Source organism: Physeter macrocephalus, chromosome 8, assembly GCF_002837175.3.
Source record: "Physeter macrocephalus isolate SW-GA chromosome 8, ASM283717v5, whole genome shotgun sequence".
Taxonomy (NCBI): Eukaryota; Metazoa; Chordata; class Mammalia; order Artiodactyla; family Physeteridae; genus Physeter; species Physeter macrocephalus.
This window is the reverse complement of record NC_041221.1, coordinates 80,484,159-80,499,784: the sequence shown is the minus strand read 5'-3', so window position 1 is coordinate 80,499,784 and position 15,626 is coordinate 80,484,159. Positions and strand designations below refer to the sequence as shown.

The following is a 15,626-nucleotide window of genomic DNA, read 5'->3' as shown; positions in this document are numbered from 1 at the left end:
CCATGTGCCACAACTATTGAAGCCCACGCGCCTAGAACCTGTGCTCCACGACAAAAGAAGCCACCACAATGAAAAGCCCGTGTACCACAACGAAGAGTAGCCGCTGTTCGCGGCAACAAAGACCCAATGCAGGGGGCTTCCCTGGTGGCGCAGTGGTTGAGAATCTGCCTGCCAATGCAGGGGACACGGGTTCGAGCCCTGGTCTGGGAAGATCCCACATGCCACGGAGCAACTGGGCCCATGAGCCACAATTACTGAGCCTGTGCTCCGCAACAAGAGAGGCCTCAATAGTGAGAGGCCCGCGCACTGCAATGAAGAGTGGCCCCGCTTGCCACAACTAGAGAAAGCCCTCGCACAGAAAAGAAGACCCAACACAGCCATAAATAAATAAATAAATAAATAAAAAAGACCCAATGCAGCCAAAAATAAATAAATAAATTTATTTTTTAAAAAAAGAAGAGACTTCATTCAACATATTAAAGAGGCTGCTCAGGTCAGCTTAATGAACAACAATTATCGTGGAATTAAGGATACACAAGAGTATCAGTTAACAGGGAATTCAAATAAACATAATATTAAATAGCAAAATTTGGTTGCTAAATAAGCAGAAACAAAGTCAAAATATCAGAGCAATTACGTTAAATCACAGTAGTCTTACTTTAAATTTCAGTGAAATCTCTCTTTCTGAATTCCCAAAATAAGTACTCCAAATCCCATAGTACTTTCAAGGGGAAAATAATAAAGATTAAAAATAGAATCACTGAGAATAGAAATGGAAGGAAATATATCATGATAAAGACAAGCTCTTCCTCTTTGCTGCATCCTGGTAACATACCCAACCTAATAACATTTCAAAATAGAGGCAGAGCTCTTTAAAAACACATAATGCAACCACCTCACTTTAACAGTTTAGAAATAAATTATGCTAGAATTTGTTACGTTTATTGCTACATGCCTGAAAAAAAAAAAAAAAAGAAGCAGCATTTCCTGGCTTTCCTTGAATTCTTATAAACAGAGAATTCAAAGAAGCAATTAAACAAAACAGGTTTTTTTCCCTCAATGACTCTTACATGAAATTTCTTAAATGACTTAACATGAGAAACACACTTGGAATAAATGTTTCATTACTTACTGGTTCCTCTTTAACAACCAGACATAAATCACCATCACTGCTCCGAGTACCAAATCCATTTAAAGAGGACCCAACTAAAAAAAGTCTGCTTTCTAGAGAAACAGAAGAGAATTATAAGGTATTATTTAAGATTTAAAATTGGGATGCATGTACTTAAAGGGCATGCAAAACAAGGAAACATACGTGGAAATATCAGCTGAATTTCTCTCTGCAGCTCTGTTCGACAGAGTTCTTTCTTCTTTAAATCACTTACTTGCTGCTGACATGCTTCAAATAACTCCAGTATCTGCTGACTCAACTTGGATGCACCACAAAAAAAGAAGTAAAAATTTTGTTCAGAAATGTAAAAGTTATTACCATATTGAGAAGTATAAAATTACTGACAGTATTTTTAAAATATATATTATCTCCTTAACACTTTCCAATACAAAACTACCTTTATTCAAGTAACAATTACTTAGTAACTGAAATAATTACCAACTTTTACATAGTAAAGTATCATTGACAAGTCACAGAGAATTCATAATGAGTATAATTCACGGGTCATCAAACTACAACCTTCAGTTACTGCCTGTTTTTGTATGGGACATGAGCTAAGAATGTTTTTTACATTTTTAAAGGGTTATAAAAACAAACAAAAATATGCAACAGAAACCATATGTGAGTGGCAAAGTCTAAAATATTTACTATCTGGCCTTTTAAAGAAGTTTACCCAACCCCTGGTATTCATACCACAAATACCAAATACAACAGACTTTAGAAGAAAAGTCCCTGGTTGTCTATGCACATGCAAACCATCCTCTTCCCCATTCTTACAACACCACCCTGAACCCTGCCTTCTTGTGGCCATCTATGGACAGATCTCCCTGTTTATCTACCTATCTGGTTCACACTCTCCCCTCCAACTGATCTCTTGCCATCACCACAGGTGACACCCTTACCTAAAATGGGCTAAGTATCATAACATACTCCCAGCATTTCTGAACTTCTTTTACTCCAATATTTTTTTAACAGTGTTACACTCCCAGAGCCATAACATTGTCTTTACAATAAAACAGAACTTCTTTAGCTCTGAAATTTTAAATTCCAATATACTATCTTGGCTTCAATCTCCTGTCGAATTTTCACTTTCTTACCCCCCTCATACCTTCTCTAGAACCACACAGACCTGGATTCTCTTGAATCCTTCCTTTTCTCCCAACCCAACAGCTCCTGAAATAGCATGATTTCCTTCTCTACGCAGTCTATACCCCACAACGCATCCCTTGAACCACTCTTTTTTTTTTTTTATCATACCTTAACAACATTATACCCTTGTCATGCTCTAACAAAAATCCTAATTTTAGGTTCACTACAAACAACTACCTTCTCTGCTTTTATATCTGAGTTGCTAACTTAAAAAAAAATCACAAAATTGGTATCTTTCAAATTTATAGTTTAAGAACAAACCTAAGATTGACCCTTAGCATCTGTCAGCAATTACTTCCATGTCTCTGATTAGATATTGCTTCCATTCTTCACCATCAGCATTCCAAAATGTTTACACCTTTCCTCAAGTTCCCTATACTTATCTCACTTTCTTTAGCAGATAACTTCACATTAAAGTTTACTAAGAAAATTGAGGATACCAAATGTGACATTCCTCAGCTTCCTAACTACAAACTTGCAAACTACTACCTGTATGAAATCTCATCTCCTTACCTCTCCTGTCAAACTGTCCTCTTCCTCGGTTCAAAGTTAATCCCTCTATCAATACTTCTGTATCCATCCCTTCTGGTAGCCTCTAGGGCACAAATATTCCATCAGTTTTTTTGTCTGTCTTTTGCATTTTCAACCTCTCCCTCTCTAGGCCATTCCCCAAGTCCATGACCAGGCACAAGTCTCACCCATCATTTAAAACAGTTTCTTTTATCATGTTTAGAATACTCATTTTAAGAAGGCAGAGGCAGTCTGGGCAACTTGGCAGTGAAAGAGACATAATTATTTGATATCCCTGAGTAACCATCCCCCCACCCCAAATAGACAAAGCAACTAGGAAAATAAAACAAACAGATCAAACCAAACCAGAACAAAATAAAAATGGCCAACGAATACAGCACAATTGACTATAAATTACTCATGAACCCTAAAATACTGGCAGTTAGGACCCAACACCAATAGCAGCAAGACCCACATGGTATCAGAACATAACAGAAAGAAGACGAAAGGGATCTGGGACAGCCCCAAAGCCAGAACATCCAGAAATCAAACTGCCTAGAGGTACTACTTCCCACCCCCTTCCTTAAATTGGCAGGTCCAACTTGGTGTGGAATAGCAACCAAAACTGGGAGGGAGCTTCACAGGCTACAACTCACAAGTAAATGCAAGAGGATCACAAAAAGATCAGAAATCTCAAAACTAAGTGAAACTCCCTTCTAAAACACAGCAACACACCAAGGAGAAATTGCCAGTAAGAGAAGTCTAAACTAAGTAGTACAGAGCCATTAGGTGTAAAGGAAAGAAAGTCTAAAACTAGAATGATTCTGACTTCCAGAGGACATCTGACAATGTCTGGAAACAGTTTTGGTTATCATATTTGGGGGAATGGGTATGACAGCGTGGTCACTGGCAACCAGCAGGTAGAGGCCAGGATGCCACTAAACATCCTACAATGCACAGGACAATTCCCCGCAGCAAAGATTATCTAACCAAAAACATTTAATATTGTAGAAAGTGAAAAACCCAATCTAGATAAAAGCAGGGAAGGAGAAAAGGTCTCAGAAAGTATATTTTTGAATACTATATAGCAACAGAAGAGGACTCCTACAGCCACAAACCTAGCAAAGCTAGCTTATCCAACTCTCCTCATCTAAAAGTAGTATAGGAAAAGTCACCTCACTTAAACACAAATAACAGAAAAGAACTGGAATCTCAAAAAGAAAGGTGAGAATGGGAGGACAGAAAAAAAATATTTGAAGAAATAATGTCTAAAAAGGATTCTAGTCAATTCACAAAGTTTTTATAAGAAAAATGAGAAGAGTAACATTCCTACAGATAATGAAGCATACCAGAAAGAGATGCCCACAAAACTAATGAACATTTTAATATAATATGTAGAAGCAAGGCTTTTTCTCTCATGCTTTAATTTCCTAAAAAGATAACTGACTATAAAGTATACATACCAGCAAAAAATTGGGAATTTACATTTTTTAAATTATCAAAAGCAGTTAAAAATATGAAATACTTGGAAATATATTAAACAAAAGATATACAAAACCTGTACACTGAAAATTATAAATATTGATGAGACAAATTAAACACCTAAATAAATGGAGAGATAGAAGGAAAAAGTTGAAGGATTTACCATACCTAACTTCTAGACTTATCCATACAGCTACAGTAATCAAAACAGTATAGCCCTGGGAAAAGGACAGACAAAAAAAATAACAAAACAGAATACTGAAATATTTATGAATGAAATGATGATACCTGGAATTTGCTTCAAACTAATAAGGGAGGGAGATATAGACAAAATAATATTGGTCAAATGTCAGTAGTTGTTAAAGCTTGGTGTTGAGGATTTATAATACTATATTCTATTTCTGTATATATTTGATACTTTCCATAATAAAAACCTTTTTTTAAAAAAAGCTTTTTTAAAAAGGCATCCATCTTTACAAAAAGACTTGAAAAAGGCTTCCAGTTAAAGTGGTTAATATAAAATTTTAAATGGCGCTTGAATAATTAAGTTTTATCCACTTAGAGCAGGGTATTAGTATTAATTAGTATTAATCCACTTTGTATTTGGCCCTGTAGGCCAAATACTGCCTCTGGCCTGTTCTGCAGGGCCAGCAAACTAAAAATGATCCTTACATTTTTAAAGCATTGTTTAAAAAAGAAAGAAAAGAAAAGAAAACGTGACAGGGGGCCCATGTAGCTCACATGTCTAAAATATTTACTAACTGGCCCTTTATAGAAAAAGTTTTGCCAACCCCATGATCTATAGAATCAGTTAGGCAGATCAAAACTGCTACAAGTCAGAATAGGTACTCAACATTTGTTGAATAACAAAAAGAAATAAATATCTTGGGAATTCCCTGGCAGTGCAGTGATTAAGACTTGGCGCTTTCACTGCAGTTGCCCAGGTTCAATCCCTGGTCCGGGAAGTAAGATTTTGCAAGCTGCATAGTGTGGCAAAAAAAAAAAAAGAAAGCAAGAAAGAAATTTCTTTACAACAATGCCCAAATGAAATGTTATTATATTTAAAAAATGTTTTCGTCTGAATGATCATGTTCATGTAGAAACATTCACATATGAAAAAATTTATGATTAGGGAGAAAATATGAAATTCCATATATTTGCTCCTCTTCTTTTTTCTACATTCTACATTTGTAGAACATTTCTTCTCTCTCAAGTACTACTATAATGGAGACCTAGTAGATTGTTATACAAATGAATTTTCCTCCCTATCTAGCCGCCTTACTGATTATCATACACCAGACAAATAGAGTCCAAATAAGACAAAAACTCAAAAGAAATGCACATATATGCTGAAACAAGACTTCTCTTGCTTAAATTTAGAGAAATATTTCAGAAGATGGCTCAATGGTCTTATAATTCTGGAAAAATAGAGGAATGTATGATATGAAATCTCCTTGGCTGAATATCAAGCATCAAATATTTAGATCATATATGTAATAAGCTGACTATGCATAACTGCATTTCAAGACTTTGTTTTTGTTTCATTCGAAAGTAAAATTTTCCTAATCATTAGTTAAAAAAAAAAACTATTGCAACAAAGTATCTGTAAAATACATTATTCTTAAAGTTGTTTAAATCTCTACAATACTACCAGTTTAGTCTGCCTGCCAAGATCTATTACTTTAATTTAAAATTAATTGTAGAAGATATCTATTTCTCACTGTATATAAAAATTATATCTTCTCAAAATTGTATAAAAAATAAGATTTAAATAATAGTTTAAAATATTAAAATTAATATTTGTTCCAAATATCAATATTCCTTTTTCCTAAAAAATATTATAACCTGTCCTCAAACTCAGGCTCAAGCCAAATTACCAATAAAGTTATCATTGTCTGCGATCAACACAAGCCATTAAAGACAAGTATGGATTTAGATTCAGAAAAGTTTTTAAATGTGTCAGTAAATAAAGCTTAAGGTATAACTTTTGCATGATATTCTCAGCAGATTCTCCATTTGTCCCTGTTAGCTGGGTCCCCACGTAAAAGAAAGTGAAAAAACCTTCCAGCTGGGAGTATCAAGACCTGATCACTTACTATAATACATGAAAATTGGTAACAGGGTTTGGGCTAAATATAAGTGCTATCTACAAACAACAAACACAAATTAGCAATGAGCTTTCAAGACAGGAGAAATAAAATTAAATATGGTACAGAAAATAGGTCATTAGTTCACAAACACTTCAACAAAAACTAGCAATTCCTCAGGCTCTCTCATTGCCACAATCTTCGTTACAAATGTAACTGTAGAAAAAGCTAGTACCAATTACTGAGTAAAATAAAGCTAGTTATGAAATAAAAGTTTAAATTCATTCTTGATACTGAATTCCCTTTCTCTCTAAATTAAATAAAATAGAAACGGGAAAATGTCATGCTGAAAACAACCCACTCTTTATTAATGTGTTAAATTACTATGTTTTTTTGTGTGTGTGGCCACAATGTAGAGCCTTCACTGGCTTACAAGATAATAAGCCAATTAAGATAAGCCTTCATTGGCTTATCTTAATCAAGATAAATTAATCTCTTGATTAATTTATCAACTGGTACACTGATTAGGCAGTTTGAATTACTGATTTTTTTCCCTGAACACTGACTGCTTTTAGGCACATACTATTATCTGAACTTAGCCAAGAAAGAATTGCCTAATAAAAGGAGGATGAAAAAAAACAAACAAAACACTCTTTCATTTGAGGATCTCTTGTGCTGAGTCCTGGTCTAGATTTTCTACATGAATTTACACCTCAGTGGCTTTAAAACTTTTCTGACAGACACATACATTATAGATAGAGCCCCAAGAATAAATTTAACCAAGGGGGTAAAAGATCTGTACACTGAAAACTATAAAACACTGGTGAGAGAAATTAAAGACTACAAATAAATGGAAAGATATCCCATTCATGGATCTGAAGAATCAAAATTGTTAAAATGTCCACAGTACCCAAAGCTATCTACAGATTCAATGCAATGCCTACCAAAATTCCAATGGCATTTCACACAGAAATAGAAAAAGCAATCCTAAAATTCACATGGAACCACCAATGACCCAGAGTAGCTACAGCAGTCTTAAGCAAGAAGAACAAAGCTGGACGCATGACACTTTCTGATTTCAAATTCTATTATAAAGCTACAGTAATCAAAACAGTATAGTACTGGCATAAAAACGGACACAAAGACCAATGAACATAATAGAGAGCCCAGGAAAAAACCCATGCACATATGGTTAACTAAAAGGTGTCAAGACTATACAATAAAAAAAGCATAGTCTTCAATAGTGTTGGGAAACCTGGATATCCACTTTCAAAAGAATGAAAATGGGCCCTTACCTTACACCATACACAAAAATCAACTCAAAATGGATTAAAGATTTAATTGTAAGACCTGAAACTGTAAAACTCATATAAGAAAACATAAGGGGAAAGCTCCATGACCTTGGCCTTGACAATGATTTTTCAGATGTGACACCAAAAGCACAGGCAACAAAAGCAAAAATCAACAAGCAGAGCTACGTCAAATAAAAAAGTTTCTGTACAGCGAAAAAAAATCAACAAAATGAAAAAGCAGCATAAAGAATGGGAGGGCTTCCCTGGTGGCGCAGTGGTTGAGAGTCCGCCTGCCGATGCAGGGGACACGGGTTCATGCCCTGGTCCAGGAAGATCCCACATGCTGCGGAGCGGCTAGGCCCGTGAGCCATGTCCGCTGAGCCTGCGCGTCCAGAGCCTGTGCTCTGCAACGGGGAGAGGCCACAACAGTGAGAGGCCCGCATACCGCAAAAAAAAAAAAAAAGAACGGGAGAAAATATTTGCAAACCATATATCTGAGAAGGGGTTAATATCCAAAATATATAAGAAACTCATATAACTCAGCAGTAAAAATACAAATGACCCAATTTAAAAATGGACAAAGGACCTAAAGAGACATTTTTCCAAAGAAGACATACAAATGGCCAACAGGTACATGAAAAGATGTTCAGTATTACTTAGCACGAGGAAAATGCAAATCAAAACCACAATGAGGGGCTTTCCTGGTGGCGCAGTGGTTGAGAATCTGCCTGCCAACACAGGGGACACGGGTTCAAGCCCTGGTCTCGGAAGATCCCACATGCCGCGGAGCAACTAGGCCCGTGAGCCACAACTACTGAGCCTGCGCGTCTGGAGCCTGTGCTCCACAACAAGAGAGGCCGCGATAGTGAGAGGCCCGCGCACCACGATGAAGCGCAACCCCCGCTTGCCGCAACCAGAGAAAGCCCTCGCACAGAAACGAAGACCCAACACAGCCAAAAATTTAAAAATTAATTAGTTACTTAAAAAAAAAAAAAAACCACAATGAGATATCGCCTCACATTTGTTAAGATGGCTATTACCAAAAAGTCAAAAGATAAGTGTTGGCGAGGATGTGGAGAAAAGGGAACCCTTATACAGTATTCATAGGAAGTGCAACCATATTGGAAAACAGCAAGGAGATTCCTCAAAAAATTAAAAATAGAACTACCATATGTTCTAGCTATCCCACCTCTGGGTATATATCCAAAGGAAAAAAGTCTCTATCTCAACAAGGAATCTGCACTCCCATGTTCATTGCAACATTATTCACGGTAGCCAATATATGGAGAAAACCTAAGTGTCCACTGATGGATGAATGGATAAAGAAAATATGTGTGTGTGTGTGTGTGTGTGTGTGTGTGTGTGTGTGTGTGTGTGTGTGTGTGTGTGTGTGTGTGTATACATACACAATGGAATATTATTTGGCCTTAAAAAGGAAGGAAATTCTGCAATATGGATCAACCTGGAAGACATTATGCTAAATGAAATGAGCTAGACACAGAAAGACAAATACTGCATGACCTCACTTACATGTGGACTCTAAAAAAGTCAAATTCACAGTAGCAGAGAGTGGAATGGCAGTTATTAGAGGCTGAGGAGTAGGATGAAGAAAAAGGGGAAATACTGCTCAAAGGGTACAAATTTTCAGTTATAAGATGAATAACTTCTGGAGACATAATGTACAATTACAGTGAATACGTTCAGTTAATAATAATGTATTATACACTTGAAATTTGCTAAGAGAGATTTCAAGTGTTCTCATCACAAAAAAATATAACTGTGAGGTGATGAATATCACCTTAATTATCTTGATTATGGTAATCATTTCACAACATATACATACATCAAAACATCATGTATACCTTAAATATATACAATTTTTATTTGTTACTCATATCTCAGTAAAGCTGGAAAAAAACTGATAGGAGATGTGAGCATATACATTTGTTCTGTTTCTAAATAAGGTGGAATATTGAAAATTTTAAAGATAGAGCCTCTGAAAAATCTGCAAGATAACTGTCCCCAAATTGTTCCTCCTAGGGTGCCAAGAGGTTCCATAAAATTTGCTCCTTTCCAAAACTGAACATTACACAAGAAATCTTGAACAATTCATTCAATCATCTTTTTACTTTATACTCAGTACCAAGAAAACCTCAACCTATCCTCATCTCAACTCAAAATTCAAAATCAATTACTTCAATTCACATATCTTCAAACTACCCAGAATTTTCAAAAAACAGTTATTATAGATGGAATTCAGGAGTTCAGATAATTCTGATTCCTCTACAGCCTCTTTTTTGTCCAGGTAACCATATCTTCACCTAAAAGCTAGAGTGAAATAAAAGTTAAAATCCAGAAAAGTATCTCATATTTTTTTACTGAGAAGAGTTCTGTTTGCTAATATAGCAACTTGATAAACAGAGAAAAGACTTTAAAATGGAGGAAAAATTTAAATTCAGAATGTACTCATTTTCAAAAATTTAATTTTTTAGGTTTAATTCTCTAATTAAAACTTCTACTAACAAAATATTTCCTTGGAACTTACTAAAGCAGCTGACTGATTTATTATTATTAATAGTTAATTCATTACCAATGTTAAGTGAGCTCTTTACACTACCCAGCAAATACTGTTTCAAACCTTCTCCACTATTCTTAAACCTCAGACATTCCATTTCATCTTCTCTGCTCTCAACAGATAACCTTGCATAGTAATTCAGAGAGAAAACATGAAGAAGCCACTCAACTATGGAAACTCCGTTAACTTCTCCATTACCATATCTACAAATCTACCTATCTTCCTTTTACCTACACCTATCCTTTCCTCCTATATCCTCCAGTTCAAAAAAGCTTTTCTCTTACCTAAAGCTAATCACTCCACCTATAGGCAGGACCCATGCATGCCCTTTCAACCTTCTAAGGAAGCTTTCCCAGAAACATTTATATGTGCTTAAAGTTTCTTCCACCTTAAAAACAAAACAATAAAACTCCTTTGCTACAACTTCCCATCTTTGGCTCCTCCTCTTCACAGCCAAACTTCCCAAAACAGTTGTAAATAAGCTTAGTTTCCGTATCTGTTTTCCTACCCTTTCCTCAACCTATTTCAAACAGTCTTGGATCCAGGCTCACCACTCCCCCTAGACAATCATACCCATCCTCTTGGCTTCAATTATCATCTACATGCCAATGATCACCAAATGTACACTTCTGGTCAATACCTTTCCTCTAAATTCCAGATCTATATGTATTAAACTATCAGCTCTAAATATCTAATTTGATGTTTCAAATGCACATTTAAGACAACATGTCCACAGAACTCATGACATCCCTGCTCACCCTTCAATTCCTATTAAATACACATACTCCTAAAACTTGTTCCTCTTGCATTTTGTTCTGTCTCAGTGAATGGTACCACCATGCATCCAGTTATAGAAGCCAGAAATTTGGGAGTAATCTTCAATATTTTCTTCTCTATCTAAACCAGCGGTTCTCAACTAGAGGCAATTCTGCCCCCCAGGGGACATCTGGCAACGTCTATAGACATTTTTAGTTGTCATAAACAGCGATAAGTGGCATCTAGTGAGTTGAAGCCAGGAATGTGGCTAAACATCCCAGGATGCAGATGCTTAGATGACCTAATCTCTAATCCATCATCAAATCCTATCAATTTCACTTCCCCCAACACAGCTTAAATCCAGTTTTTCTTCATCTTAACTACCAGCACTTCCTAATTCAAGGCACCATTACCTTTCACCTAGTACCCAACCATAAATTCCCTACATCCACACTTGTTCAACTGCTTAAAATGAAGTCAGAATAATTTTAACTCATCTCTTTCCTGCTTAAAAAACTCCTAAACCAATCAAACTCTAGCCACCTTGGCCTCCTTTCAGTTCTTTGCATACTCCATGCTCCCTTCTACAATTTTTAGGACCCTCAAATACGCTGTTTCCTCTCTCTAAAGCATTCTCTCCACCCCCACTACTCTTTCACTAGTTAACTCCTACTCACCCTTCAGATCTCAGCTCAAACATTACCTCCTCTAGACTATCACTGAAACTTCAACTAAATTCTCTTACCATTCGGCAATTTTCCTTTATAGCACGTATAAATATATAAATAAAACTGCGATTTGCATGATTATTTTTTAGTGGCTCTCCCTCTCACTATACTGTATGTACATGTTAAAGAGACCATGTACGTTTACCAAAATGTTGTAGCACAACATTGTAGCATATAGCTGGCACTCACAAATATCTGCTGGATACTAAAAAAATACAGAAGCTAATCTACTTCAGGAGTTTCAATTGTCACTTCTATTTCAGGTGACTTCAGGATTCATATCTCTGGCCCCAGCCTTGCTTCTGAAATATATATGGCCAGTTCAGCTACAACATGTTTTTCTACAATACTGATTAGCTTACAGACGATTGGTAAATAAGGGAACAGTATCAATTTAATGTATTATTGGGTTGATCTGTATGTGGAGCTGAAATTGTGGAATTATAACCTTACAAGAAAAAAAAAAAAGCCCTCAGCTTGGCTGCTCACAGGCAGGAGTCCTTATAGATCTAAGACAACTAAAAATAAGCATCCATATCCAGGGTTCCCACTTGATAAGCATACCCTCAGACTCACACAGCTCTCTGCTGGTGTATTTCCTTCTGGGTCTATCTTAACAGCAGACTCACTGACTCAGAGCTCCACTTTTAACTGCCTTGTCTCAGTGCCCTCCACAAGCCAGCATATCTCAACTCTGTATTGTATATTTTTAATATCCCATGCAGCAGCATCCAACCATGCTAAGCCACCTACCTGGTCTGTCCAAGTCATTTCCTAAGATATCAATTATTATTCTTGATAGCGTTCTGGTTACAAAACTGTTTAGGTTTTGAGTAGTGTCCTCCAGCCCTATTTTCCCATAGCCCTATACTCTTAGTGTGCAATCTGCAGAACATGAGGTCTTTCAAGAGCACAAACGTTACAGCAGATTTCCCCATAGTTCCAAATAACTCTTGACTACTTCCTCAATCAGCTTATACACCCAAAATCTGAGTTCCTTATCTCTGTTAACAGTCCGGAATCAAATCATTAAAGTTATTGATATCTCTCTCTCTCTCTCTCCCTCTCCCCCCTATATTCGATCATTCCATACATCTATCAATTTTCCTTATGCATGGTCTCTCACATCTTTTCCACCACCATCCACTGTAACTGAAAGCTTCAGCACCTCTCATCTGAAAGAATTTGATAATTAATAGCCTTCAAGGTAATCATCCAACTTCTAGGCCCTCCTTATTCCAAACCAAAATCCACTATAATCTAAGAACTATCTTCCCAAAAATGCAAATCTAATTGGGCTAGTCCTCTATTCAAAAATCTTCAACGGCATTCTACTGTGCATTCAAAGCCTCAAACTACTGCTCCACTTTTATTTCTCACTGAACCTCCCACTCATTTTACAATCCAGCAGAGATAAACAGAGGTAAACCATACAAACTACTGAGCACACTGCTGGCAAAGAAAGACACTCAGTAAACATTAGCTATTACTGCCACAGATTACCAGCTATTATAGTCAGTTCTAAGAATGTCATCTCCCTACTCTCGATTTTAAGCATCTTAAGTTCCTCCTGTTTATATTATTAGAGATGAGGGTCAAATCTTGGTTGTGTCACTTACTAGCTGTGACCTTGAGCAAGTTATTTAGCTTTCTGAGCCTCAGTAAAATTAGGATAATATCCATGTCATGGGGTTGTTGAAAAGACTAAATAACATAGCATATGTAGAATGCCTAGAAGAGAAGAGACATCAATAAATGTTAGTTTTATTAAGAAGTGTTCACTTAAAGAATGGACACAGAACTAACTACTTGCCTTCTTTCTCCCACAACTAGGCAAGTACAGAGTAGCACTCAAAGAAATTGGTTTAACAACAGAATATTATCTTTATCCCTTGAGATAAGTGCTTATGCCAAAAACATAAGATTTAGGACAATCTTTTTCTATGCTACCAAGCAAAGAAAAAGTTACTGATATGGAACCATACTTTACTAGATGATTTATACTGACTAATGTGCATCATGTTATTACATTTACTGAGACTCAATATATCCCTGATCCATATGCAGAACTAGTAGTTACTTAGTTAGTTCTAAGAATTAACTATTACAAACATACAAATAAATACATGCAAAAATAGCTTCAATACTCATGCATAATATATTCCATAAAAAATGGGCCTACCTGCATGTATATATCAAAAACCCACAGGTAGTAAAAGGTTGTTATATCGTCATGCAAAGAATTGGTCTCATGTGATTTATACCACAGGCTTTCACAATATAGTATTACATGAGTTTCTTTAAAATGAGAAAGCAAAGAAAGGACAAAGAGTCGAGGGTGGGTGGGGGGGTACCAAAACATCCCAAGTTAGTCACTCTGCTTTTTCCTTCCTCCCACCGGTATTGCCTAAATGCTTTTCCTACTTCACGGTAAGAAAAGTACAACAGCCTTTTACTTAAACAGTGCTGGGACAACTGGACCAAGAGCAAAAAATTAAGTTAGATCTCCTACTTCACATCATATATACAGATTAACCCAAAATGGATCAAAGACCTAAATCTAAGAACACTGTAAAACTCTTAGAATAACATGGAGGCATTAATTTTTGTGACACTGGATTAGGCAATGGTTTCTTAGATATGCCACCAGAAGCTCAAGCAACCAAAGAAAAACAAATTGGACTTCATCAAAATGAAAAGCTTTTGCGCTTCAAAGGAGACCATGAAGAAAGTAAAACGACACACCACAGAATGGAAGAATATATTTGCAAATCATCTATCTGATAAAAGTCTAGTATTCAGAACATATAAACAACTCTTACAACTCAACAAGAACAACAACAAAAACAATTTAAAAATGGACAAAGGATCTGAACAGACAATTCTCCAAAGAAGATACACATTCCAACACACAAATGAAAAGATGATCAACATCATTACTCATTAGGGAAATGCAAACCAAAATCACAATGAGATACAATTTCACACCCACTAGGTTATAATCCACCTGGTTATAATCAAGAAGACAAACAATAACAAGTGTTGACAAAGATGTGAAGAAACTGGAACACTCACACACTGCTGGTAGAAATGTAAAATGGTGCAGCCACTTAAGAAAACAGCTGGCAATTCCTCAAAAAGTTATACATAGAGCTACTGCATAACTCTGCAATTTCACCCTTAGGTATAGACCCAAGAGAAATGAAAACATGTCCACACAAAAACTTGTACACAGATACTCATAGCAGAATAGTCAAAAAGTGGAAACAGCCCAAAAATCCATCAACTGAGGAATGCACAAATAAAATATGGTTTATCTATACAATGGAATATTACTCAGCTATAAAAAGGAATAAAGAACTGAGAAATGCTATGACATGGATGAATCTTGAAAACATGCTAAGTGAAAGAATCAAGACCACATATTGTATGACTCCATTTATATGAAATGTTCAAAACAGACAAATCCATACTGATAAAAAATCGATTAGTGGTTGCCAGAGGCTGGGGGAGAGGGGCAGAGATGAGAAAGGAACTGCTACTGGGTACAAGGTGTCTTTGGGGGGTGATGAAAATGTACTGGGATTAGACAGTGGTAATGGTTGCACAACCTTGTGAATATAATAAAAACCACTGAATCATACACTTTAAAAGAGTGAATTTTACGGGGACTTACTTCCCTGGTTGCACGATGGTTAAGAACCCGCCTGCCTGGGCTTCCCTGGTGGTGCAGAGGTTGGGAGTCCGCCTGCCGATGCAGGGGACACGGGTTCATGCCCCGGTGCGGGAAGATCCCACATGCCGCGGAGCGGCTAGGCCCGTGAGCCATGGCCGCTGAGCCTGCGCGTCCGGAGCCTGTGCTCCGCAACGGGAGAG

At 36.6% G+C, this 15,626-nt stretch overlaps 1 protein-coding gene across 9 annotated transcripts in view; it reads right to left on the bottom strand.

The window, feature by feature from the left end:
* The window catches only part of TENT2 (terminal nucleotidyltransferase 2), a 59,689-nt gene that overhangs the window by 32,810 nt on the left and 11,253 nt on the right, over positions 1-15,626 (bottom strand). For all 9 annotated transcript variants that reach the window (XM_028493027.2, XM_028493025.2, XM_028493028.2 and 6 more), the window contains 2 exons: positions 1,316-1,430; positions 1,133-1,224 (listed from right to left, as the gene is read on the bottom strand). In XM_028493027.2, coding sequence (XP_028348828.1) covers positions 1,133-1,224; positions 1,316-1,430 — 207 coding nt within the window. The remainder of the gene's footprint in view (positions 1-1,132; positions 1,225-1,315; positions 1,431-15,626) is intronic.